Source organism: Typha latifolia, chromosome 5 (assembly GCF_019914945.1).
Source record: "Typha latifolia isolate L0001 chromosome 5, TyphaL0001v2, whole genome shotgun sequence".
NCBI lineage: Eukaryota > Viridiplantae > Streptophyta > Magnoliopsida > Poales > Typhaceae > Typha > Typha latifolia.
Genome location: NC_133090.1, coordinates 10,666,326 through 10,690,111, shown reverse-complemented (window position 1 = coordinate 10,690,111; position 23,786 = coordinate 10,666,326). Strand labels below are relative to the sequence as shown.

The following is a 23,786-nucleotide window of genomic DNA, read 5'->3' as shown; positions in this document are numbered from 1 at the left end:
AACGCAGAAATTAAGTTCGTCAATCAGTAAATGACAAGCATTGACCCTTTGATACTTAATTCTGCCTTTTTTTTCCACATTTAATATCTTACTTCATCAATGACGATGAGTACTGTTACATTATTTACTGTTAATTTCTAACTGGTTCAATAAAAGATTAACCTGAAGTAAAACAAAATGCCCAATGTTCCTGAGGTCTGAATTGTGTTTATATGTATCCAGACTCAATAAGAAATCAAGTTGGTAATTGTTAACGCTCATAAGCTTGAAGTTTGATATGTATATGTACCAAAAATGGAAATATGACCTCATACTTAAGAACGTCATTATCCATAAGATACAATGAGTTAGTAAAATCTGTGGAGAAAAGGGATCACTGAATTAAAAATGACCCAAGTTCCATTGTAACCGTAGTTATTGAAACATTCATAATTAGAGAAAGAAAAGGTTCAGAGTGGACTCCAAGCTTGACGTTCTATGGGTCAACTGTTGAACTGGAACTATGCCTTGCCTGACGAGCACAGTCAGCAAAAGCTTTTACAGCTTGTGCGCACTTCAATGGCTCTTTTGTATGATCCTTGTAACAATGGAGGCAGTTCTCTCTCTCAGCTGTACAGGGCAAAGGATTCTGGTATGGCAGCTTGAACTCCTTCTCATGTAGCTCTTTTGCTCTCTCAGTGAGCTCCTGAAGCATCTCCGCCTCTTTCTTCTCCAGCTTCTCCACAACCTTTTCGCTCTCCTGGTAGATGGCACGGATAGCTTCCACCTCTGGTATTGCAACTGGGGGTGGTTCAGGAGTTATTGGTAAAAATATAGGAGGCTGGAGCGGCCATCCGCTGGCGGAGCTACCCTGTGGTGCAGCAGGGACTTGCTTTGGCTTGCTGTAGGACTGGTCATGCTCTAGTGAGATCTTTGGCTTGGGTCTCTTGATTCTCCTTTTCACCTTGTCCTCATCACGAGCTAGTTGACTAACTAACTTGCTGCTTATCTGAATGGTATAAGATTCCCCCATGACAACACCTGAATCTAAGATCACAACCAGTTACCTCTTATGCAACCACTTTGTGAAGGGTTTTATTAAAAAGAAGCTAGTAAAGGAGACTACTGACTGAAGGTCTGTGACTACCCATCCTGGTTAATTGTGTTTAGCTAAATGACTCCTTATTCTCCATCCTATCACCTCCAAAACGTGGCACAGACAATATCAGGAGAACAGATGATTGACCTTGCCATGCTTATAGACTTTGGGTGAAGTTTAATAAGAACATTGCACTAATTCGATTATTTAGCTTTGAGCACCTAGATCTAGAGAGGAAACACTGATATTCAAAGAGAAGAGATCATTCACTTAATTGAGAAGAGTACAAACAAAAGAAGAAAAATCATGAAGAAGGTCAATGGTATTTCAAGTATTGACTTTAAAAAGAAAAAGAAAAAGAAAAAGAGAGGTGCAATACATGATTATTTTGTTACTCGATGAAAACTAAAGCTGCTTAAGAGTTTATGCACTTGGACATACTTCAGTAGTTCAGTTGTCCATCTTCAAAACACTGCTTACATCTATAAATGCAATAATTCATCTACAAACTGCAATATCTCATCAGGGCAGCTGATCATGTATATGGAGCCATCAGCGATAACAGCTAACTACAAAACAATATTTCCATAAAGAGAAAAAATTTGGAGTCATCCTTGATATTACCTTTCCAGGGCAGACAATGGCTAAATTCTAACTTGTCTAATAAATGGAAACAGTTCGCTCTCTGTCTTAAAATCATCCCTCTCTATAACCATACATCTTTGGATGCCAAACCATCCTCGAAAGTCAAAATATACTGACCCAGGATCCATGTCCTGACAAGCATGCATGAGCATGTATGCAAGAAGAAACGAAACCTAAGGTAAAGCAGGGCTATTAGTAAGAATTGACAAGTGAAGACAGAATGGTTAGCATAATAACTGCGACTACTTATGTCTTAAAAAAATGCCTGTTTGACTGGAATAAGCCTGGTAACAGACCTTATGGCAACCTCATGCACTAAGTTACAATGACTTTAGGTGTATATATATATATATATATCGAGAGAGAGAGAGAGAGAGAGAGTTTTATACTTCTATTGACTAAACAAATCTATCTGACAGGCCTTTTCTAAGGGTTGGAGTAACTACAAATAAAGTTGACAAAAGCAATAGAAAGATTACATACTAAAAAAGATCAACATTGGATAATAGGAGAAATCAACAAGACAAATTACCCTTCAACAGCTCACCATATCTAGACAAGCTGCAGTGGTAGAGAGCAAAGGAAGTCGTACAAGGTAAAAGTCATATGAGCAGAACTACGGAGTCACAAGGAACATGATGAGAATGAAAGAAGAAGAACACTTGGGGCAACTCAGAGGAAGAGAAAGAGGCACTCTCTTTCCCACAAGACAGTTCCCTGTATCCTACTTCATTTATGAACTAAATGAACAAAAAGGATCTTGTCAGAGAATTGGAAGAAAAAAATCAATCAAACGTAACCTCAATACAATGCGAAATTCTTTTTGTATTAGTGCACGAGGTTACTACAAATCAAACTCAGCGGAGTCAACTTGGATCAATAAAACAAGATGGTGTGATATTTATCTTACAAAATCATCCATATTATGTGATAAACTGATCAAATTAAGAAAACTTGGTTGATTTGAACCTCTCACATTTAGGATTACGAGTTCCAGAGGAAGCATAACATCTAGAAAGTTATTAGCATTCTTTCTGAGTCCCTGGGTATAATCTAGCACTGATATCTGAAAGTGGTACTGCATTGTCAAAGCAACTATAAGAGATCACGGTGTATTTCACTCAGGCAATTTTTCTCTTGCTATCAGAAGGCTGTGACCATTCTTGTGATTCTAAGGCAGAACAAATGTTGTATTTAAACACCTAACATAAAAAAAAAGGGGAATCATATCAAGTGAAAAAGATGTAAATGAGCTCCTCCTTCTTCCAACTATCTCATCTCTCATTTCAAATATTCAAAACCTCCATGACTATCGAACAGTATCTAAAATGACTTTTCTTAACGAGTAAGTCTAAAATCACCAGCACAAGTTCGAGCTGAACAAAATATACGAATTACAAAAATGAAAAGATAAATAAAAATGACCTCATGGAGCTTCACAAATTTACAGGAATTTCCACGTATCCTCACTGAATACAACTAAATCTACTGGAATAAGAGGTATTATCTTCTAAGATAATTTTCTCTCAACAGTGAGCAATCCACACCAAAAAAAAAAAAAGCCATCTTGGATATCCAAAATGAAAGAAAACCCTAAATCCATTTCATCAATTCATAGAAAGGAGCCAATTTGCACTACATCTTCACTAGAATCAGACGAGCAGCTCATCAAATTCGAGGAACGTAGAAAGGGGAAAAGAAGCAAAGGTCCATAGACTCTAACAATCACGAGACCTGGAAACTGACCTCCAGATGGTGGGCGGCGCGAATTTTACTTCCTCGATCTCCTCGATAGCGATCGCCGAAGCGGGCACTAGGCTTCGTGAATCCCCCCCGTCGCCGTTGCAATAGGAGAAGGTTCGGGAGAAAAGTCGGAGATGAAGGAATTCGGGTGCCACGTCATGGGTGACGTCGTATTAGATGTAAATGAGAGTAGAAATGGTAATAAAGTTTGGGTTAGCAGGTTTGTGTCTAATCATAATCATATAATGCTAATACTAATTAATACTATCCATTTGTTAAATTAGTCATCAAGTGACACAATTTATATAAATAAATTTAGATTATTAATAAAAATTTTTGGATAATAGATATATATATTTTGAATTATAAATTAGTTTTTTTTGATATTATAAATAGATTAATTGAATCATAAATAAATTAATCAGATCATAAACGATTAATTGATGTAATAAACACAAATATTACCCGTGATCAAAAGTGGGGTCAGTAGCATTGAACGAGATTTTGAAGATCTCTGAGAACCTAAAAATCACCTACTTAGAGATCGAATTGGACTCGAAATTGCTAGTACTTATGCAAATATGATCATACCCCGTGACAAATAACTAGAAGACTATAAAGACTTGATTAAAATTTTTTAGCATATTTCTCTCGTTCATATTTTGCGAGAGACCAATCAAATTGCTAATTTTTCGGCTAATTTTGCTCGGACTAATTGGGCCACCTTTTTGTGTCCTTAGCCGGGCATGATTGAGCTTGAGCTTAGGATCATTTTATATAATGATAGAGTAGGGTTTCAGTTCGCCGCCATGGGTGAGTGTAATTATTTTTGTGCAGTTTTGCATTGCATTCTTAATGAAGTTTTATTTTATTAAAAAAAAATTAACTGTATTGAAACCATATGCACCAGAGTTTGGACAATAGAGTCTGTGAGGTTGTGAAGTAGTTTGTTTGGATCTATGGCCCTGATAGCAAGAAAAGGTTTCTAAAATGATATGGAGATAAAGCCTTGTAATTTGGAGAGAGGGAAGTAATTAGGAGATAGATATTCTTCTCCTACAATTAGGTGCAATCACAGCCAATCAAGGATATCAAGTCTTTTCTTAACAGCAAATATATTATTTAAAAAAATAATATACTTTTTTTACCTCTCGAACTATTACTGTTTTCTACAATGATCATTTAAACTTCTTTTCAGTACATAATAACTCTCTTAACTATCAGAAATATTTCACGTGACACTTTTTTATTTGGAGGTCATTATGAACTAAAAATAAAAGTTTAGAGGGTCATTATGTACTAAAAATAAATGTTTAAGAGTCATCATGAAAAAAAAAAATAGTTAAGTGGGTCCTGTGATAAAAAATAATGATAGCTTAAAAAGTGAAAATGAAATTATCTAAAAAAAAATCAATGAGAATTATGTGAAAAAAAAGTTTCTTCTTTCTTTTAAAAGGGAAGACATCAAGGAAAATGCTTCTGTCCTCTGCAATGTCCTATTAAATGCTACAAATGAGAAGAACATCCAACTCATTTTTAGCAATTAGGGTTTAGCTAGAGAGGCAATGGCACTTTAGAAAGCTCTGCAGCAAGTTGATTAGCTCGGGGGTTGAAAAATTGATGGTGGAAAGTGACTCGAGCTCATTAATCACTATCCTGAATTCAATGGAGCAACCACCATGATTGTGAACATACATGATATAATCTTGATCAGTTATAATCAAAGCATTCATCTAAATTATGTGATTTCTTATAACAGTATAATTCCAACCATTGTGCATAAAATTATGAAAAGATTCTCAATTGACATATCAAACATCATTAAATTTCTATCTTATCACTCATTTTTCACTATGTCACAGTTCATCAATTGGGTGGAAAAAGTCATTTCACTTCACATAAAAAATTACATCTATCATCCACTCTCACTCTCACAGCTGCATAAGAATGACAAGAATGGAGGATTGCATGCTTTTCTCAGAAAAGAAGAAGAAAAAAAATTAGAGGATTGTGTGCAATTGCACTGATATCCACATAAATATCGCCGCTTACATACACAATGCTTCTCGTTATTATTTAGAGCAACAAAACTTCAAGTGATTCTAAGATCCAACTAAGCGTGAGGATATGATGTTATTATTTGTTTGCACATCAGATATCACTAGTTTCTATCTTATTATGTTATTTTTCACAATGCCCACAGTTTCAAGGACTCTAGAAAAATAATGATACATAGCAACATATCATCGACAACAACAACGGCAACAACAACAACATCAACAACATCAACAACATCAACAGCAACATAATCTAAAAATTTACTTACAGGAAAGATAACTCATCTGTTTGCCTCTGTCATGCACGCATAGGTATCATTGAATTTGTAGTTATGCAGCCCTTAAAGAGGGCGATCAACGAGCTCTTGATTCTCAACTCTTGGTGTGCAAGCATAGGCAGCCCTTCTTTAAGACAGTGGTCATACTTCTCTAAGATTGTAACAATATAACTAAAATCTGGCCTCTTTGCAGGATCCGCAGACCAGCAGCTCTTAATAAGATGGTTAAGGGCCGGTGAACAGGTAGTTGACAGGGGAGGTCGTAAATTCTGAACAAAGAGACCAATATAAGGTAGATACCCAAGAAAGAAAAAAGAAAACGTTTGATTAAAGCAGTAAACATAACAAATGCAACGGAATGTTAGTTCCATTTAGGTACAAAACTTATAGAGGAGCTGAAGAAGTTAAAGTGTTTACCTTCCGGGTTAATGCTAGGGGTCTCTTAGAAGAAGCGGGGAGACCCAATTATAATTTTCATTAAGATCATAAATTACTAAATTAGTAGTTCAGTTTGATATGCAACATAGATAGGGAAAAGCTGCGGAAGCAAAAAACGTGTTTGAGGATAATAGATTGTCAGCTATTACAAATAAAAGAGAGCTTCATTGTGAATCTATTTATTATAAGAGCATGCTTAAGCTTCATTATGAAGTTAGATATAACTAACAACATGCTTAAGAAATATACTTTTGCTGCAGTTCCAAAACTTTCCTTCAAATCAGTGCAATTAACATATCCAACCAACCCTTATCATGGATCAAGTAAAGCAGTATGGAATAATTGAATTAGGCTAGTCCTTAATTTCTAGCATATCTAAAACAATCAGATAGTTGCTGAAATAGAGTTAAGGCTATGTGGAATAATTAACAGATCTTATCCTCCAAGACTCGCATTGGCAAGATCCTCATGCATTGGGATGCCATTCTTTTACTCTATACACTTGAAATCATTTCTGTTCTTGTTTGGTGATAGAATGATAATGATGAATACCTAGCCATCACACTATTATGATGCATGAGTTTAGGTTGTTTCCTTCCCTTGTTAAAAGTTTGAGTCTGTCATTCTACATACTAAGTTTTTCACTTCTCTTATACTAAAATAAGAAATAAAAAAGGCATAAATCAAAGAAATTTCACCGATTAAAATTTCAACTGTATCCTATGAATATTCAAAAATGGTATGAACAGCCATTTCACAGATTAAAATTTCAGCTTCCTTGGATCAAGGAAATGAGAAAGCATAAATCTGCAATCCAACCTTATCTAGATTCATAATTTTTATGTATTTGAAATTTGATTTGGTTCAATCACCTTCACTTCTCAAGACATATTATTGGTACAAACAGGTAACTGTACTTGAATTAATTTGTTAAAGAGAAGAAGCATGCGAAAAAATCTGTTAAATTGATAAAAGAAAACTGAGGATAGATAAACATGATACAACTAAGACATCATTAAACTGCATGACTAAAGAACCAACCTTCTCCGAAGCAGCATATGCAGCCTGCACAGGTGTCATTCCCTGGAAAGGAACAAGTGCAGTTGTTAATTCCCAGAGCACGATACCGAAGCTGTACACGTCGACCTTTCTAGTATAAGGTTTTTCCTTGATCATTTCTGGAGCCATCCAACGGTAAGTTCCCATGTTACCTTTGGAAGCTTGGCACTGAGTTTCCAGGCACGAGGTGCCAAAATCAGCAACCTTAACACGCATTTCATCATTAAGGAGCAAATTATGAGATTTGAGATCTCTGTGTATCACACCTTGTGCATGGAGGTACTGCATTCCTCGAGAAATGTCAAGTGCTAACCTTAAGATTGTTTCAGTCGATAGAGAATATGGCTCTTTCTTATGAAGATACATCCTTAAAGTTCCTTGAGACATATACTCTGTGATGATAGAGTAAACAGGTGGCTTCTTGCAGGCTGCTATAAACTGCAAGAGGCATGGCGAAGAAAATATGAGATCAATAACCAAGGATGCAAAGTAAACCTCGTTGCAATCTATAACAGAAGCATTCAGTGCAAAGCAGTATCTGCCATGGAAAGGTTTCAAGATTAGAAGAGTATTTTCCAGAAAAGAATATTAAGTAGTTTTCATTTACAGAGATGAATTTGTGAGATAAAAGTGTGTCAAAATTTATGAATATATGGCACAAAGCAAACAAATACTAAAGACATATTGCCACAAAATGTGAAATCTTCAACAAAGAAAGACAGCTTATGTAGGATTGTCTTTTAATCTGTACTTTGTGTTATTAGTGCTCTAGATATGAAGAGAAATCTCGATGGCAAAGAAAAAATTTTCTTCTTCAGAGACACTCTAAAGGGTCATTTCTTAGTTGAAGGATGCTAAACTAAATCCATAGGATAGATAATCTGTTCTCTTGATCACAATGAGAAAGGAGTACATAAAAAAGGCTTACAATGTATTGTATAAGAATCATAAAGCTATAAATTTAGAAAAGAGATCTTAGACAAGTTTGATTAAGAAGATCTTTGCTATTAGATATCAACTTATTCTAAGACCTTTAGAAAAAAAATTCCTCTGCATTACAATCATTCAAAATCAAATATTTCATCCCACTGAATTAATAACTGCATAGCACAATTGTTCATGAGCTACAACAAAGTTGAAGTGAATAAATATAACCATAACAAACTTCACAAGAACAACTCAGGAGAGTCTATAAATCCAACCTGCACAATGTTGGGATGATAAAGGCGAGAGAGGAACGCGACTTCTGAATTGAACTGCTTCTCCAGCACTTCTCTCCTCTCATCATCCTGGTCTGGAATCTTCACCATTTTGATAGCCACTGCCCTCTGCTTATAAATCCCTCTATAGATCCTACTGTTCGCCCCCGAAGCGAATTTATTCCCAATAAAGAGCTGCGAGAGATCCGCCATCCACTCCTCTCGTTGCCCTCCCGCATTCGCCTCCGAACTCTCAGCGCCTCCGGGATCTAACAGCATAGACCATGACTCCAAGCTATCCCACCTCTTCTTCTCCATGATCTCCATCTCGGCAGGCAATGGGTTCCTCGCAGTCAACCCGGAAGAGGAAGGGAAGGAAGAGCAAGGCAAAGAAGGAGGATTATGAGGAGGTGGAAGAGGGAGTGAATTGGCCTTGCTCTTCTTTAACCTCAGGGTCCACAAACAGGAAGCCATATGTGAGGAGGATCAAATGAATCAACTAGCTAAAGTAGAAGCGTATGAGACTTGAGACATTTGAAGAGCTGCAGCTGCATGACTGCATCCTTGTGAGAAAATGGCAGAAGGCACAAACAAAGCTCACCAGAGGAGGTTCTGAAGACATGATCGATTTAACTTCAGGAAAGAATCTACGGAGAACTTGCTATAGAGGAGAAGAGAGAATCAGAAAGGGAGGCAAAGAAAACATGTATACGGACGCCTTCTTGAGGGACACAACTGGAAGCAGCTTGGCCATTTGGGCAATCTAAGATTTTTGTATTGGAGGGCAAAGGGGGAAGGAATAAAGGAAAGATTCAGAGCCCAGGAATCTTCTTGGTGTTCAAGAGAAATTTCAGTTGGAGTTGTGAAGGTAAGGAAGAATCAGGAGCAATTCCAACTTGTTATTGTGGAAAAGAGAATCCATTGCTTCAACAACTCTCTTTCTTCTTCTTCTTCTTCTTCTCCTCTCTAGAAGAATGGTGGAGGGAGGATTGGTTTCAAATGAGAACCATCCATTGTGGAAAGGACAAAGTGCAGCAGCTTCTATTCTTCTTTTTCTCCTTTTGTTGCACTTTTCTCTGTTACTAGTGAGTTTTTATGGATTTTGCTGAAGCAGAGGAGGAAGAGAGAAAGAGTGAAACTTTGAAAGGTATCAAGGATGTCTCGTGAGTTAGTAGCTAAAAAGAGCACCAACTTTTTGCATTCTTTTGGGTTCTTCTCCTCCTTTTTATGCATTGCAATCTTGGGGGGCACTTTCTCTTCAATCCCTTTTCCCCTTTTGGGGTTCATGGGAAAGAGAGTAAAGGGAGGAGGGTGGTATCTTCTTCTACCGCAGTCAGGGGTTCTTCTCTCGTTGTTTTTTTTTTTTGGGTCTCAACTACCTTTACCTGTCATCTATCAAAAAGGTGATGAGCACGCACGAATCTTAGCGCTTGATAAACTAATCTCATGCATGGTTTAGCCTAAGATGCTTATTTAAAAGCACTATCAAACTAGGGTTCCAATTCTTAAAGATGCAATACTAAGAAAGAAAGAGAATGTCTCAGTAGCTAAAAAGAGAATTATCCAAAGAAACTACTGCCTGACCCACTAAGTGTGCTTTTGTTTAAAAGATATATAAAGATATAGTTTTATATTTGGTACAAGAACATGTCCACTATCTAGGAGGTGGGACCATATACGCAGAATGAAAATGTTGTTGGTTTTATTACTACATTGATCTTATATAAGAAATTTTGAATTGAATGATGATTAATGATATTTAATGATATAATTTAATTTTGAGATAATCAATATTAGTTTAAAATAATATTTATCTAATTAATTATTAGAATATGAGATTAATAATCTCACGGATATATTATCCACTCCCCTTGCAGTAATCTAATTACCAAGCAACAAGTTCATGTGGTTGGAAATTAAGATGCCTTATTGACTCATTTCCAATCGTAAAGTCGCCTTCATATCTACTTTCCTTGTCTACCTCCCTCAGTAGTATATTTATTAATCCTAATCCTTCCCCTTGCATGAGGCAATCTAAGCATTGCCTTCTCGAGTGTCCATTTGAAAGTTATCCAAGATCATGGGCCACTGGAATCCGCGTGCTAGTTGGACCAGAGATGAGCAGGATGATGGGAATAGTTCGTAATACAAGTGGGATAATACAACCCATAAGATGCAGATAAGTTCGTAATACAAGTGGGATAACACGACCCATAAGATGCAGATAACTGGGGTTTATCCGTTCACCCTCAGGTAGGAGATCATAGGAACCATTCATAACTTGAAAGGATAGTTATTACTGAGGATAATAAACTAATAATTGAGAATTCTATGACTTGGACAAACTGGTCTTTTGATTATAATCCTACAATATCTTCTTTTTTTTCAAATACATAGAGATTAGACCTGTTTTTTTTCAATCTTAATCAGGCTCAAAATTATACTTGGATTGATTAAGGGTTAACATTACTTATTGATTAGGCTCGAACTCGAAATTAGTTTAAAATTGCCTTAAATTAAAATAATTTTAATTCAAACTTCATCACAAATCTAAGCTCGAATAATTTTTAATTCAAACTTAACCAAAGCTGGCTGATCTGGTGTGATTACACTCATAGATGAAAGATAAAAGCGAAAATGATTAAAATGATGATTGATTAAGATGATATTTTTTTCACGTGTAAAATGTTAATTGATAAATATACGAATATTAAATGGAAGACGAGAAGAGATAAGTAGATATTAATAAATTGGTATTGAGATAAAGCTGTTATTTAGTTATATAGCAATATAAATACTTATACTGAAATAAGTTTATACTTTTTCCTTGGCAGATGGAAGGTTATGTGGCAGTCAAAATTATCAATCAACGGAAAATAAAAAATAAAGCACAAACATCAACTTTCTACCTTCAAATCAGTGAACCAAAATCTACAGTTGCACAATACTACTTCTCAAATAAGAGAAGTACAAAGCTAACCATTTATACAAATTGATCCTTGTTTAGTACTTAAGATGAACGATATAAACTTCAATTCATATGACAATAGAACTGACATGCTACCACCGAAATTATAAAATATTAGCAACTGTATATCTTAGACCATAATTTAGTGAAGCTCTGAGAGAAGTATACATAGTTCTAGCGCTGAAACTTCCTTATTTATTAGCTACAATGGGGGAAAATCGAATAAGAGATGATCTTATCCTTGGTGAAAAGGCTTGTATGTATCATCACAAAGTGGACTTCAAAGGGACTTAGAGTCTTGAAGGAAGCCCTCCAGCAACCACAAGGGTTTCTCCTGTAATATATGATGAGTCATCAGATGCCAGGAAGGCTGCCGCTGCAGCCATGTCTTGTGTGGTTCCCAATCTCTTCAGCAAGGTTTGATCTTGTAACGTTTTTCTCTGAATAAATTTAGCAAATTGGCGACCACGGTTATCCAGATGAGTAGAATCAAATGAAACAAAGAAATATGAAGTTATCAAACAAGTGTTGTAAACAAGAGATCTCAGGGCAAGATACATAACAGCTTCAGTGCTCATGAGTTCACTAATACACATTGCTGACAACCCTAGGAGCATATTTATGTAAGGGGCATGATGAGCTAAGGGATTGGATTAACAATACCATGGACCCCATACACAGAAAATACATTTATTTGTGTAAAAAGATTATCCACATAGTCTGCATGTTCATATTTAAAGATGCCTGCATTGCAAGATTAAATCCTCTGATCCAGAAGAAGCAAGTTGATCTTTTTTTTTCAGGGAAAGAAAAAGAGAGACGATATCCGATTATGTGTAAAAGTTGTGTCTCAGTTGCTTTAACAATTTATGTACAAGTATTGTGTGCTTATCTATCTAAAATGAAATGGATTTTGCTTAACAATGCTACAGCTGCAACTTAATATGGTAAATAACCAAGAGATAGCTCTGATTTGTTCAATTATTATCCAAAGTTATGAGAAAGAGAAACATAATATTTAATACAATAGAAATTACAAAACATGTAAATCATAATAGTTATCACAATAATATTAGGTCCAAATTTATGCCTCCAAATTCAAAGACCTATTGTTTAACCACATTTATCACAAAAACTTCTCTTTCTCCAAAAAAAGAAAAACATCGCTAACAAATCCTCCTTACCCTACAACTATTAAAAGGCCTCTCTTTGATTTGATCTACTTTTATACAGATTTAATCATCATTAGTGAGCATCATAATTTACTCCATCTGAGCATAGCAACCATATCCAAGATGAACCCAAGCCATGATTTGTTGATACTCTTATTAAAGAATAATATACTACAAAGATGTATTTGACATGTTCTTAAAAGGTAATGACGGTTATCTATCATATATCAAGACAGCAAATCAATTGAAACATTAATACTTCACGAGTTATGTTTTGCAAACAATAAGAGCCCTTATTTCCTATGGCCTTGTTTGATTTGAGGCTAAGCCCTGAACTTGATTAGTTTATTTTATTTTTTAGTCTTTATTTTTTGGAGATTGAACTTGGTTAGATATAAAAAAGATAAAAAAAAATATTTGGTTATTGAACCAGGTAGGAGTACCTAGCATAAACAACTAATCAACTACCTTTTCCACACAAGTAACAGTGCATGAAGGTCATTTATATTGTGGAATGCAAGTGCTTTTACATAAGAAGGAAGCTAGATAAAGCATCAGAAGATTTAAGAATATTTAAAAACTTACCAGGACTTCATTACTCGTAAGGAAATCAGCAAAATGTGTAGGGACAAATCCAGGAGCTATGCAGTTGACACGGGTTTGTGGACCAATTTCAGCAGCAAGGGCCTGTAAGGTAATAGGGAAGATCTTAAAGCAATTGGTAGAGCATCATGAACTTGTGAAGGCTATTTAAATATTAAAGTACCTTTGTTAGTCCAAGAAGAGCAGTTTTTGTGACACCATACATAGCCATGGATGCTGCTGGTTGATAACCAGTGATAGAAGAAATAATGATAACAGATGATCCATTGCGTAAGTGGGGAGCAGCAGCCTGCAGAAGAAATGCAATTAAGCATTGCAGTCATTAATTATCAGAAGCTAGAATTTAATGTAACATGTGACCTACCTGCAGAAGCAGGATTGAAGCCTTCACATTGATCTCCCAAAGTTTATCAAGAACTGACTCTTGCATATCCAAGATGTTATCCACTGATGGATTAGCAGCAGCATTGGACACAATTATATCAATATGTCCGTACCTCTACATTAAATGAACAGCTTAATTAAGTTATGAATATCAATAATTATAAGTATAAAAAAGTATACAAATCTATAAAAGAAAATATGGATATGTGCAGACCATAATATTAGAAGAATTTTAAAGAAGCCACACATCAATGAGAGCTGAAACTACAATAGAACAATCAGATGTTTCATCAGAAAATGAAAACTCAGTGTCTTCTGTTAGTTCAAATCCTCAATTTAATCGTTATGACATGGTTCCTGCTGTCTAGACTTGTGAAAATAGAATTTGCTTCCACTGTGCTTCGAAGGATAGCTACTGGAAGATAACTAATCAACCAAGTTTTATTTCGTCAACAATTTGGACTCGAAAAATGCTCAAAGGGTGATTCAGTTCAGAACTCCTAACTATAGGAGGTCTAAGATGGCAAGATGTACACAAACTTCAAAAGTTAACATTCAGAACTTTCTACTATATCCTGAAGGCAACCCTTTTGAATGTTGGTCTTATACTATATTTGTCTTTAAATTTTCTGGATTTTTCAATTTTCCACCTTTCCTTTGTTTTCTTTTACAAACAAAATTAACTAATTAAGTATTCTCTGAAAGTATTCTTTTTCTTTTCATCCTTTATGCTCCACTTGATTTTACTTAGATCTGAGATTTTTCTTGGCTATCAGGACTGCATCAAGTTGTGAAGTTTGTGTTAAAATATCAAATATAGAAATCACCATTCTCCAATGGCTTAAATTTTTAGAGTAGTTGATGAATAACATGGTATAGAACAAAGTTCCTAAGATCAAACCTTGTCAGACACATTTGTTATTTAAAATATAAAACTCGCACTTATTTAATTCAAGTCATAGTGTCTCATTACCCAGAGAGAGTGTTTAGAATATAAAATATATAAAAAAACACCAGATCATCAGATCATAACAGTTTGAAACAAGTTCTGCCCAAATTTGACATTAGCAAAAGCAAGACATCGCCAGTATAGGAAACTAACGTCAGATCATAACAAAGGAAGGGAACAACATACTACTTATTATGCTCAAGTGCAAGGATTCGATTCCAAACACTCATACAAAAGCAAGTAACGAAGTCTCATAGCTGTGTATTATTCGCTGAGCCAAACAAGAGGAACATTTCATCGCCAACCAATCAGTAAAACCAATAGGGAATTCCTCAGAAATATGAAGTCCTAACTCCAAATCGCACCTTGAACAAAGATGCATGCCACCAAAACAAAGGAATTCACTCACCTGAATGGTTTTCTCCATGAGGTCCTTCCGGTGCTGCGCGTTGGAGACGTGGCAAACGACCCCCATCACCTCGATTCCCTTCGATCGCAGCTTCTCCACCGCTTCATCCACGTTCTTCTGCAACCATCTAACACTCCACAGTGATGAAATTGAAAAGATGGGGTTCAATTTTAGAGAGAGGAGAAATAAAGAAAGACTTGGAACTGGACCTGCTTACGAGAGGAGACGACGACGGAAGCCCCTTCGAGGCCGAACCGCTCGGCGATGGCAAAGCCGATGCCTTGGGTCGAGGCCGTAACGACAGCCACCTTCCCTTCTAACCTCTTCATCTCCATGGCCCTCTCTCTCTAGAAACCGATTTGGAAATTTGGATCCCAGCTACACGAGAGACTCGTGACGGAGTAAAAGAGGGGAAGTTTAATTTATTTTAAGAGTTATCTATTTATATCTAGGGAGATTTGCATATAACACCTGATTTTTAATAAAATTATGATTTATAATTTACTATTTACGAATTGAAACCTATAATTTAGCTACTACCATAATAATATTATGTTAAGTAAAAATATTTTGTTTTTAAAATAACTAAAATGATATTATTTTTATGTAAAGATATAGTAAAACATACTATGTAATTATGGGATTGTTTGGTAGTACTAGTAATCTACTATTTATTTTTATTTTTATTTTTAATATTTTCGAAAGAGGGACCATTAGTAATCTATTATTAAGTCCTATATCTCGTTGTATAGAAGTTGGGTGTTTTATGGAGAGTTCTTATTGAGCACCATATATTATCGTTCTTTTTACAATTTACACCCTATCATTTTGCAATCACCATAAAAGTCCCCCGCACTGGGGCTATCCTATTTACATGTATATCCTTTGACAGTGGATAAGAGGATAGGATATGAGGATAAGCTGATAAAATCCGAATTGCATTCACAATTATTTTTAGCTATATATGTTAGAGTATTTTTTATTTTATTTTATTTTAATAGAAACGCTCTTTATGATTTTATTTTGAGTTACTGATAATAATAATAATAATAATAATAATAATAACATTTTATTCATATTGCAATTATATATGATACTAAGATTCCCTAAGCTTCGTAATATTTTCAGTTTATCCGAAATATAAAAGAATCATAATGCTTATATTTTTTTCTGAAAATATAATAAAAAAGGACTTTCTTTAATATGAAATGTATATAATATTAATTTTTGCAATTTCTCAATGAATATTCTCAATGCATGTAGCATATTTATATTATTATCATCATTAATTCTCGGTAGAATGAGTCTATTGGCGGTAACAATCTGATTCCAAAGAGTCACAATAAATTCGATCAAAATAATATAAATAACTTACAGATTACAGAATATAAAATTCTGCATAGTCGAGTCTAGTGTTGGACACTATCTCCTTAAGACCAATTCGCCATCCACCGATTGCTTCTAGAACAGTGGACGTCGGTCTCCCAGGATACAACGACTGCCTTGCACTGGAAAGGAAGCAGCTTTCTAATACCTTGATTGAACCTGAACTGTGCTGTACTCTCTTTCGGATGCAGACTCGACCCTATAAGGAATGAACCAAGTTTTCTTCTCTGATGTTTTTTTTTTAAATTATGCAGACTGACAGCCTATTTATAGAGGTAAAGAGGCTTGACGAAAAGATGCAAAATCACCGAATGGATGCACCATTTGGGTCGAGTTTAACCAAACTGATTCCACTTCGACCCCGAACCAAACCAGATTTGAACCCGTATCAGGCAAAAAATTAAAATTGGACTTGAGCCGGGCCGGGCGCGTGTGGATGCACCATTTGGGTCGAGTTTAACCAAACTGATTCCACTTCGACCCCGAACCAAACCAGATTTGAACCCGTATCAGGCAAAAAATTAAAATTGGACTTGACCCGTGCGTGCGAACCAAACCGAACCGAGCCGGGCAGCGCGCGTGTGTGAGTTAAGTTGCATAGTAACCTTTACCCACAAAATAGGTACCCCTTTTGGGGCCCAAAGCCCATAAGAAGTTTGTTACTTATATACCATACTAATATTTCTCAAATATCCAATATGGTACTAAACTTCATTTTTCTTTATTTTCCATTGCCATGATACCTACTTTAGAGCCAATTTTCATTCACTTCTCTTCATGGATTTGACTAAATGAATATTTGACAATAAAGTACACTTTGAGCTAAATTAATTCCACCATTAAACCATCATTAATAATGTGTGGGCCCCACTTAAAACTTAGCTCAAAGTTAATAAAAATTCATGTCAAAACATGAAATTACTAACAGAGTCTAGCACTTGAAAGCAGCGAGCTAGTCTTATTTTTTAATCTCATTTTATATAGTCTAAACTAGTTTGAGAAAATTAAGTGTTTGGTAGTGAGTAGGATAGAAGCTCATTATTACCTTTGATGATAATAAAGCAAAATATAGGTAGTTTTCTATAAATTTCCTTGGAAGAAGAGATGATGTAGCTACATTCTGGCATGCTGTTGTGACAACCAAAGTGATGTAATCGGTTGTTGGGTGGAGTTTACAGTCATTCTATCAATAGAGCGGCAGAAGTTGAGCCTGGATGGCTCCTTGGCTGCAGAGGTTGCAACTGCACTTATATCATTCTCACATTTAACATCCAGCTAAGTTTAGAAAGTTGGCAGTTGTACGGTTTTATTACCTCAATAATAATTGTTTAGTTGGCGGTTGACTCCAAGTAGTAACCAAGTAGTTGGTGTGTAAGTTTTGAAAAGCGGTTACAAAGTTGACTCCAAATAGTTTAATTTAGGTCAACGGTTTAGCTCAGTTCGACGATTCAATGGTGTGTAAGTTTTGGAGCAGTTTAACTCGGCGGATCATTGACTTAAAAAACATTCTCACATGTAAAACATGAGAAGCACAAATATACTTTATGCACCAACGTATGAATGTTAACAAGGAGAATACAACTAAACAGGATCAGGCCAGCCATTTATTGATTTAGAGTCGAGCAACTCGTGAGCAAGTTCACACACATCTACCAGGGAATTATTTCATTAAGTTGCAAGCCAAATTTTGAAATATTCATCACATTAGACATTAACGGGGCATTTGTACTAGAAAACCCATAGATTATTACATACCTTCTATATAGATTGTGCACATTCTGTAATAAAAAATAATTATGCATCTAATGTAGAAAATAAATGTACTGAGTTTATAAAATGACATTAACAAAGATCGACTAAGGAGATAAAGTCCTGGGGGTAAATAATGCAGTGAGATCTCCAAACTTTGAAAGATCATTTAAATAGGAAAAAAAGAGAAAATATCTCAGGATGCATGTTCAAAGGGTATCAGATCAATAAACTTCTAAAATTTCAGAAACTTTGAATCAGGAAAGAATGAGGCTACAATAACCACATACCCCAATAATACATCATTCCTGTGGTAACAACTCAACTCATATCTGGATATCATTGACCAAAAGCTAGACCAAAATGTAAGCACTCAGTTGCATCTAAGAAGAATGAAACAGGGTGGCTGAAAACAGGATAAAACAAGCAATTTCACAAGACAGACGCAGTAACACATTTACATTACTTCAGTTCTTCCATTCTAGCAGTCGATCACTTCTGCTCCAAGAATAATATAAGAAAGTTGATTCCATGGTTATTGCATTTGGAAATTAAACTACAAATTTGTGCAGGCTATTTAATACATTGGCTAGATATCACAAAACAGAAAACAGATGAGTAGTTGTAACAAGAATATGATGAAAAGCAGAAGCTTCTACAAACATCAATATGATCAAGAAATCAGATCAAAGTGAAAGGGCCAGTCTAAATGTATAAAACTGGTATACTGCTGATAAAATCGAATGAATTAGTGCTTACAATAGATACATGATTGCTACAAATAATTGGAGATTTAATTTACATAAGCTAACTATGAATGATTGAACATATCAAGATTGTAAAATAACGAGAATGGCTTGTATATACAACCAGAATGCATTTCAAAGAAAGTAGCAGAGATGTGATGCAGCTTAGTATAAGTTAATATTTTAACTAGTAAATTTTCCCACAACTTATCCATCAATGTTAAGCGAAGATAAATGAGAACAAACAAAAATCTTATGAGGAATCATGCTGACAGATATTTACCTCCAAATAAGGAGCTATCCTCACACATCCCACATAACTGCAACCATTTGTAAAGAACATGACAGATCTATTTGACTATGTAAATCTCCTTGCAACAAATTTGTCCTTACATGATATTCAAAAGATACAGCTCATTGCTGACCTCTATCCCTGTGATTGTAGGGTTGGATAAATGACCGATACAATGTATCAGCTTAGCAATAGCTCCTGTTGAGAGTTTAAGATCTTCACAACAGAGTTCAACTATGAAAGAAACTTGGTGACTTACAAAATATAAACTCATTTTTATATAAAAGAACCTGGTACCAGCTACCAAAAATTGCTCAACTTGCAGAAAGATGTCCATTAAGTCATATTCTGAAACCCGAAACTCCCTCCAGAAAAGGTCTACAAAGAAACTTCAAGATCGAGCGAAACCAAATACAATTGCAAGGTTGCTACTGTACCACACAGTAGTAGCAACGATACACAAGTAAAATAATAACACGAGAAAGTAGCAACGACCTAAGCGATATTGTGATCATCAGCAAGTGTTGGAGTACATTTTTATGCACTGGGAACAATTTAACATCAAATTACATAGTTTGCTCAAACTTCAACACAAGGTAAACCACAACATACTTTAATATTAGATAAAATAATTAACTAAATACGGAAAACAAGGAAGAAGATGCCATCATTCTCCTAATGCAACCACAATAACAGTCTTCCATGACTCGAAAAGAAAAGAAAAGGTTCACAAGGAACAGATTGTGTAATACATTCATAACCATTGCGCCAAATTAGAATGCAAGAGCATAATCAATGTAATTGCAAATCGCCAGATCTTTTACTCGCTTTGATACTCCAAACACTCAGGTTGTACCATTCTAAATTAAGCAACTTTCTAAACATGGGTACTGCCCCAGTAGTAATGGGCATGAACTAAGGGAAAAAGGAAGTAGAGAGCTAGCTTCCTGAGTCAGATCCAACATCATATCTTTTTGGGTAATTGCCTCATTATCAATACTGCTTATCTTGATCTATTTGATAAACAGCTACTTCTTCCATCAATATGTTATTACTTCAGAACCAGGAATATCAGGCCACAATCAGGTTTTAGATACCAAATCATTGAAACACAATCCACATGCGAGCAATTGAAGTGAGAGATTTTCTCCCATAAAGCTCTCAATATGCTTTCAAGACTTCATTAAGTGCTACATTATTTATGATCATGAGTGAGACAATCTAACTTGAAAGACTGATATATGCTATTAAGCCCAAAACTTCAGCCAGTTTTGTCGGGTTCAATACTTCAATTGGATTTGACTTATAAATCATGTCTGGTTTATGTACAGTTGGGTTCCTCTAGCTTTTGAACAAATGCATTGTGAATCAAGTTTTGTTCATGAGCTAACAGAGAGGACAGGAACATGGCAGCTAGAATAAAGAAGTGGGATATGATCTTCAATGGAGGTCCCAGTTACATTTATATGTACCTTCAAACAGGTATTAACCCTTTCTCCTTTTCCTAGCATCTATTTTAAGTACCAATGAACATTAACTAAAATTTCAGAAGCACTTCTTTATTCAGACTATGGGCCCTCATTAACCAAAGAGAACTTTTCACCTCAAGGTTCCTTGTTTTTACGCTTTTCTACCTATCTCTAAGTTGACTCCTTACTGTCACTCTCTTTTTGGCATTTTTTTTTTCAGTTTTATTGGAATGAAACAGGAAAACATTACTCCCTGTATTAATTCAATGAGTTAAAAGGAAAACTTTATCTGATGAAGTTACTCCACTTTGTCGTTTGCATCTCTTACGTAAGAAACAGATTTCATGCTCTGACGTAAGAAACAGATTTCATGTTCTCATGTAAGAAACAGATTTCATGTTCTCACGTAAGAAACAGATTTCATGTGCTCACGCAAGAAACAGTTAGCATGTACAACTAATTCCTCAATATCACGATATCAATTTTCATAGAGCAACAAGGATTATTAATCTTATTATTTCCTCCACTACTTGTATGGAATGTGTCAAAGTTGGGATACCCAGTGGCAGAGTCGCTCATTCACCTCTCCAAGGTAAAGTGTTCCACTCCCATAACAGTGAACAACTCTAACTCCAAAATCCACATCATTTTCAACTCCTAAAGGCCCTCAGCAAGTTAGATAGCAAGATGAATGCCTTTAACAATCACTCTCTAATATCTCTTGAATTGCGAGATAGGGGATTCAACTATAGTATAAAGTACAAACAACACTTGATACATAAATGGAACAGAATTAAACCCAAAAAAATCTTCAGACTTAATGTTTATAACCAATATGTGTAGTGTGTACAAATCCTTTCAACTTAGGTAGCCTTGTAGAAAAAGATCCTCATTTAATTATCACGTGTTCCCTAAATGATAACATTACTAATTAACCAGTGAACTTCTTCCACCAAACTGTTCAGTAGTGAAAAGAGTACAACAGAAAGACACAATTAGCTTCATAGATCATCTCTTTAAAATTAACTAAACAACACTAAGGTACTCATTCTTCTCAAAAACTCATTAACAAAAACAAAAAAGAAAGTAAAAGATTCACATGCAACAGGTATCACTACATGATTATAGAAGTACTTCTCTAGCTTTCTTTCTCATTCATCAAATTAGATAAATGTGCTTCTTTTATACAAGATCATTGTTGAGAGGAAATGGGTGGAGAGGAGCAGCAGATCTAAAGAAAAAACACCAGATCTAATCTAAAACCACAATATCCTCACACCCTCGAATATTGAACTCAACAATTGTCCACGTTCCACATAGCAAAATCCATCAAACAATAATTTAAAGAGAAGTGAAAAAAAGGAACCATTTTTTTCTTCTCCTTCTTTCCTTTCTTTCATCTCTCGGCGTCATCAGAGTCTTAACGCCGTCAACTCATCATCACCACCCATATCAAGCGGCAGCGGAGGGAGATTGAGATCAAACGGCATCGGGGGCATTCTGCAAACCGATGCGACGTCTCCAGTATCGTCGTCGACCACGGAAGCCGACGAGCCACAATCGCTGCCTTCCTCCGGCGGCGGAGGGGGAAGACGCCGGAGGACGGCCGACGCCGGCGCAGGCGGCCGGCGGGGGCCGCTGAAGGATTCCACGGTGGAGCTGTGGCTGCTCGTCGCCGGAATCTGGGGCAAAGGAGAAGGGTGGTGCTGGAGGAGCGGGGTGGAGGAGGAGGAGGGGTAAAAGGGGAAGTTGGTCTTGGCGGCGGGGCCACGGAGGGCGACGGCGGCGGCGTCGTACGCGCGGGCGGCGGCCTCAGCGGAGTCGAAGGTGCCGAGCCAGACCCGCGTTTTCTTGACCGGATCGCGGATCTCGGCAGCGAATCGGCCCCAGGGGCGTTTCCGGACACCGCGGAAGCGCGGCTCCATCGCCTCTGCACCCTTCCGCATCGGCGATCAGGAAAAATAAGTAGAGAGGGATCGAGAAACAAAGGGTGGAGATGCCGATTTGTTTCGCTCCGGGGAGCTTCCCTTTCTTGACGATGGCGTGGAATGCCCTCCACAAGCAGAGTTGATTGCTTTCTTTTCTACCACCCCCACATGACCCTCCTCCCAACCCTTTATTTATTTATTTATTTTCTTTCTCCTCCTTTTTTCTTATTTCGGAAATTTCATTTCACACCCTGTACTTTAACGATATTACGGTTCAGGCACTGTGTTGAAGCCCTGTGAGTGCATAGCGTAGTTAGGGTTTCATGAAATCCATTTTATTATTTTCTTTTGCAAGAAAATGGGATTATACCCCAATTAAAATTAAGTTCATTTTATCATTATTCAATAAGATTGAAATTTTTCTCTATTATTCATGGATTTGATTTGGAATTTTCTTTGAATAAACAAATCAAATAAAATTTTTGATCTAGATTCGTTTTGCTTATTATACTAAAAAATTTAGATTGTCCCCTTCAATTTTTCATCATTATTGTACCTGATATGTTAAACTTTTCTATATTAGATATGGATTTGAATGTGAATCAAGACAAATTTTTAACTGAAGAGTCCTCTAATATCATATCAAAATTTCTTAAACTCAAGTCCAATTCTAAAGTGTTGCAGTCGAAACTGCTCTGCTAGGGTTTTGACCACATCTCTTTTCATTTCTTTAGAGAGCTCTCTCCCTATCGTTGACGATGCTTTCTCGCCTCCTCCTCTTTCTTAACCCACGTGGTGAGTGAAGGAGATATGTGCTTCTCCCTCTTCTTCTAGAGCTCTCTAACTTTGGTCCTTATTATCTTGCTTTGGTCTCCATCTCTCATCTTTTCTCCTTCTTTATTCTTTTCGATTTGATTCACCGATTTTCTCTCATCTTCCTCTATGTCAACTACCTCCTCCCGCACTCTTTTTGTCCGAAGGCTGAGCTTTGTCTGCTTCTACTGCATTTTTCATCACAATCGTTGCTCTTCTCTGATCAATAATCGTCATACCCCTCTTGAACGTGGTCGGGTAGTGCTTGGCTAAAACTTTGCTATGGGCTTGCCATGGTTTATGATTTAGCCATGGTTGAGGTAAGGTTGTTGATTTCGGGTGTTTATGGATTTAAAATAATGAGTAATACATGTCAAGTAATAAAATTAAAAAGAAAAGCACTTTAGAAAATTTGTCAAAA

At 36.1% G+C, this 23,786-nt stretch overlaps 4 protein-coding genes across 7 annotated transcripts; all 4 read right to left on the bottom strand.

The window, feature by feature from the left end:
* Positions 1-284: 284 nt before the first annotated feature.
* On the bottom strand, positions 285-3,638 carry LOC140789610 (uncharacterized). 3 transcript variants are annotated; one of them, XM_073139376.1, is made up of 2 exons: positions 3,470-3,638; positions 285-1,026 (listed from the first exon to the last, which is right to left on the bottom strand). In XM_073139376.1, exon 2 carries the CDS (start codon positions 1,010-1,012, stop codon positions 476-478), a length of 537 nt encoding a protein of 178 aa, XP_072995477.1. In that variant the 5' UTR covers positions 1,013-1,026; positions 3,470-3,638; the 3' UTR covers positions 285-475. The 3 variants fall into 3 exon arrangements, with proteins under 3 accessions (XP_072995477.1, XP_072995478.1, XP_072995479.1); XM_073139377.1 differs by having other exon boundaries at positions 285-1,020; positions 3,470-3,621; XM_073139378.1 differs by having other exon boundaries at positions 285-1,020; positions 3,458-3,564.
* Positions 3,639-5,067: 1,429 nt separating this feature from the next.
* LOC140789354 (serine/threonine/tyrosine-protein kinase HT1) lies at positions 5,068-9,716 on the bottom strand. Of its 2 annotated transcripts, XM_073139020.1 has the most exons (4): positions 8,501-9,716; positions 7,281-7,736; positions 5,793-6,070; positions 5,068-5,122 (listed from the first exon to the last, which is right to left on the bottom strand). In XM_073139020.1, exons 1-3 carry the CDS (start codon positions 8,969-8,971, stop codon positions 5,822-5,824), a joined length of 1,176 nt encoding a protein of 391 aa, XP_072995121.1. In that variant the 5' UTR covers positions 8,972-9,716; the 3' UTR covers positions 5,068-5,122; positions 5,793-5,821. The 2 variants fall into 2 exon arrangements, with proteins under 2 accessions (XP_072995121.1, XP_072995120.1); XM_073139019.1 differs by lacking the exon at positions 5,068-5,122 and having other exon boundaries at positions 5,567-6,070.
* A 1,718-nt stretch (positions 9,717-11,434) lies between these two features.
* Positions 11,435-15,401, bottom strand: LOC140789705 (tropinone reductase-like 3). The gene is made up of 6 exons (XM_073139501.1): positions 15,192-15,401; positions 14,983-15,099; positions 13,605-13,739; positions 13,404-13,529; positions 13,223-13,324; positions 11,435-11,905 (listed from the first exon to the last, which is right to left on the bottom strand). Exons 1-6 carry the CDS (start codon positions 15,315-15,317, stop codon positions 11,756-11,758), a joined length of 756 nt encoding a protein of 251 aa, XP_072995602.1. The 5' UTR covers positions 15,318-15,401; the 3' UTR covers positions 11,435-11,755.
* A 6,345-nt stretch (positions 15,402-21,746) lies between these two features.
* On the bottom strand, positions 21,747-22,725 carry LOC140788127 (ethylene-responsive transcription factor 3-like). The gene has a single exon (XM_073137254.1). It carries the CDS (start codon positions 22,568-22,570, stop codon positions 22,037-22,039), a length of 534 nt encoding a protein of 177 aa, XP_072993355.1. The 5' UTR covers positions 22,571-22,725; the 3' UTR covers positions 21,747-22,036.
* Between the last annotated feature and the right edge of the window lie 1,061 nt (positions 22,726-23,786).

What these genes read in the sequence shown, in the direction of transcription:
- LOC140789610 (XM_073139376.1), bottom strand. Translation starts at nt 1,012, where the DNA reads ATGGGGGAATCTTATACCATTCAGATAAGCAGCAAGTTAGTTAGTCAA.
- LOC140789354 (XM_073139020.1), bottom strand. Translation starts at nt 8,971, where the DNA reads ATGGCTTCCTGTTTGTGGACCCTGAGGTTAAAGAAGAGCAAGGCCAAT. An exon ending in ATCATCCCAACATTGTGCAG is followed by an intron (nt 7,737 to 8,500) that starts GTTGGATTTATA and finishes TGCCTCTTGCAG; the next exon opens with TTTATAGCAGCCTGCAAGAA. An exon ending in CATATGCTGCTTCGGAGAAG is followed by an intron (nt 6,071 to 7,280) that starts GTTGGTTCTTTA and finishes CTCTTTGTTCAG; the next exon opens with AATTTACGACCTCCCCTGTC.
- LOC140789705 (XM_073139501.1), bottom strand. Translation starts at nt 15,317, where the DNA reads ATGGAGATGAAGAGGTTAGAAGGGAAGGTGGCTGTCGTTACGGCCTCG. An exon ending in TCGTCTCCTCTCGTAAGCAG is followed by an intron (nt 15,100 to 15,191) that starts GTCCAGTTCCAA and finishes AGATGGTTGCAG; the next exon opens with AAGAACGTGGATGAAGCGGT. An exon ending in CTTCAATCCTGCTTCTGCAG is followed by an intron (nt 13,530 to 13,604) that starts GTAGGTCACATG and finishes TTTCTTCTGCAG; the next exon opens with GCTGCTGCTCCCCACTTACG.
- LOC140788127 (XM_073137254.1), bottom strand. Translation starts at nt 22,570, where the DNA reads ATGCGGAAGGGTGCAGAGGCGATGGAGCCGCGCTTCCGCGGTGTCCGG.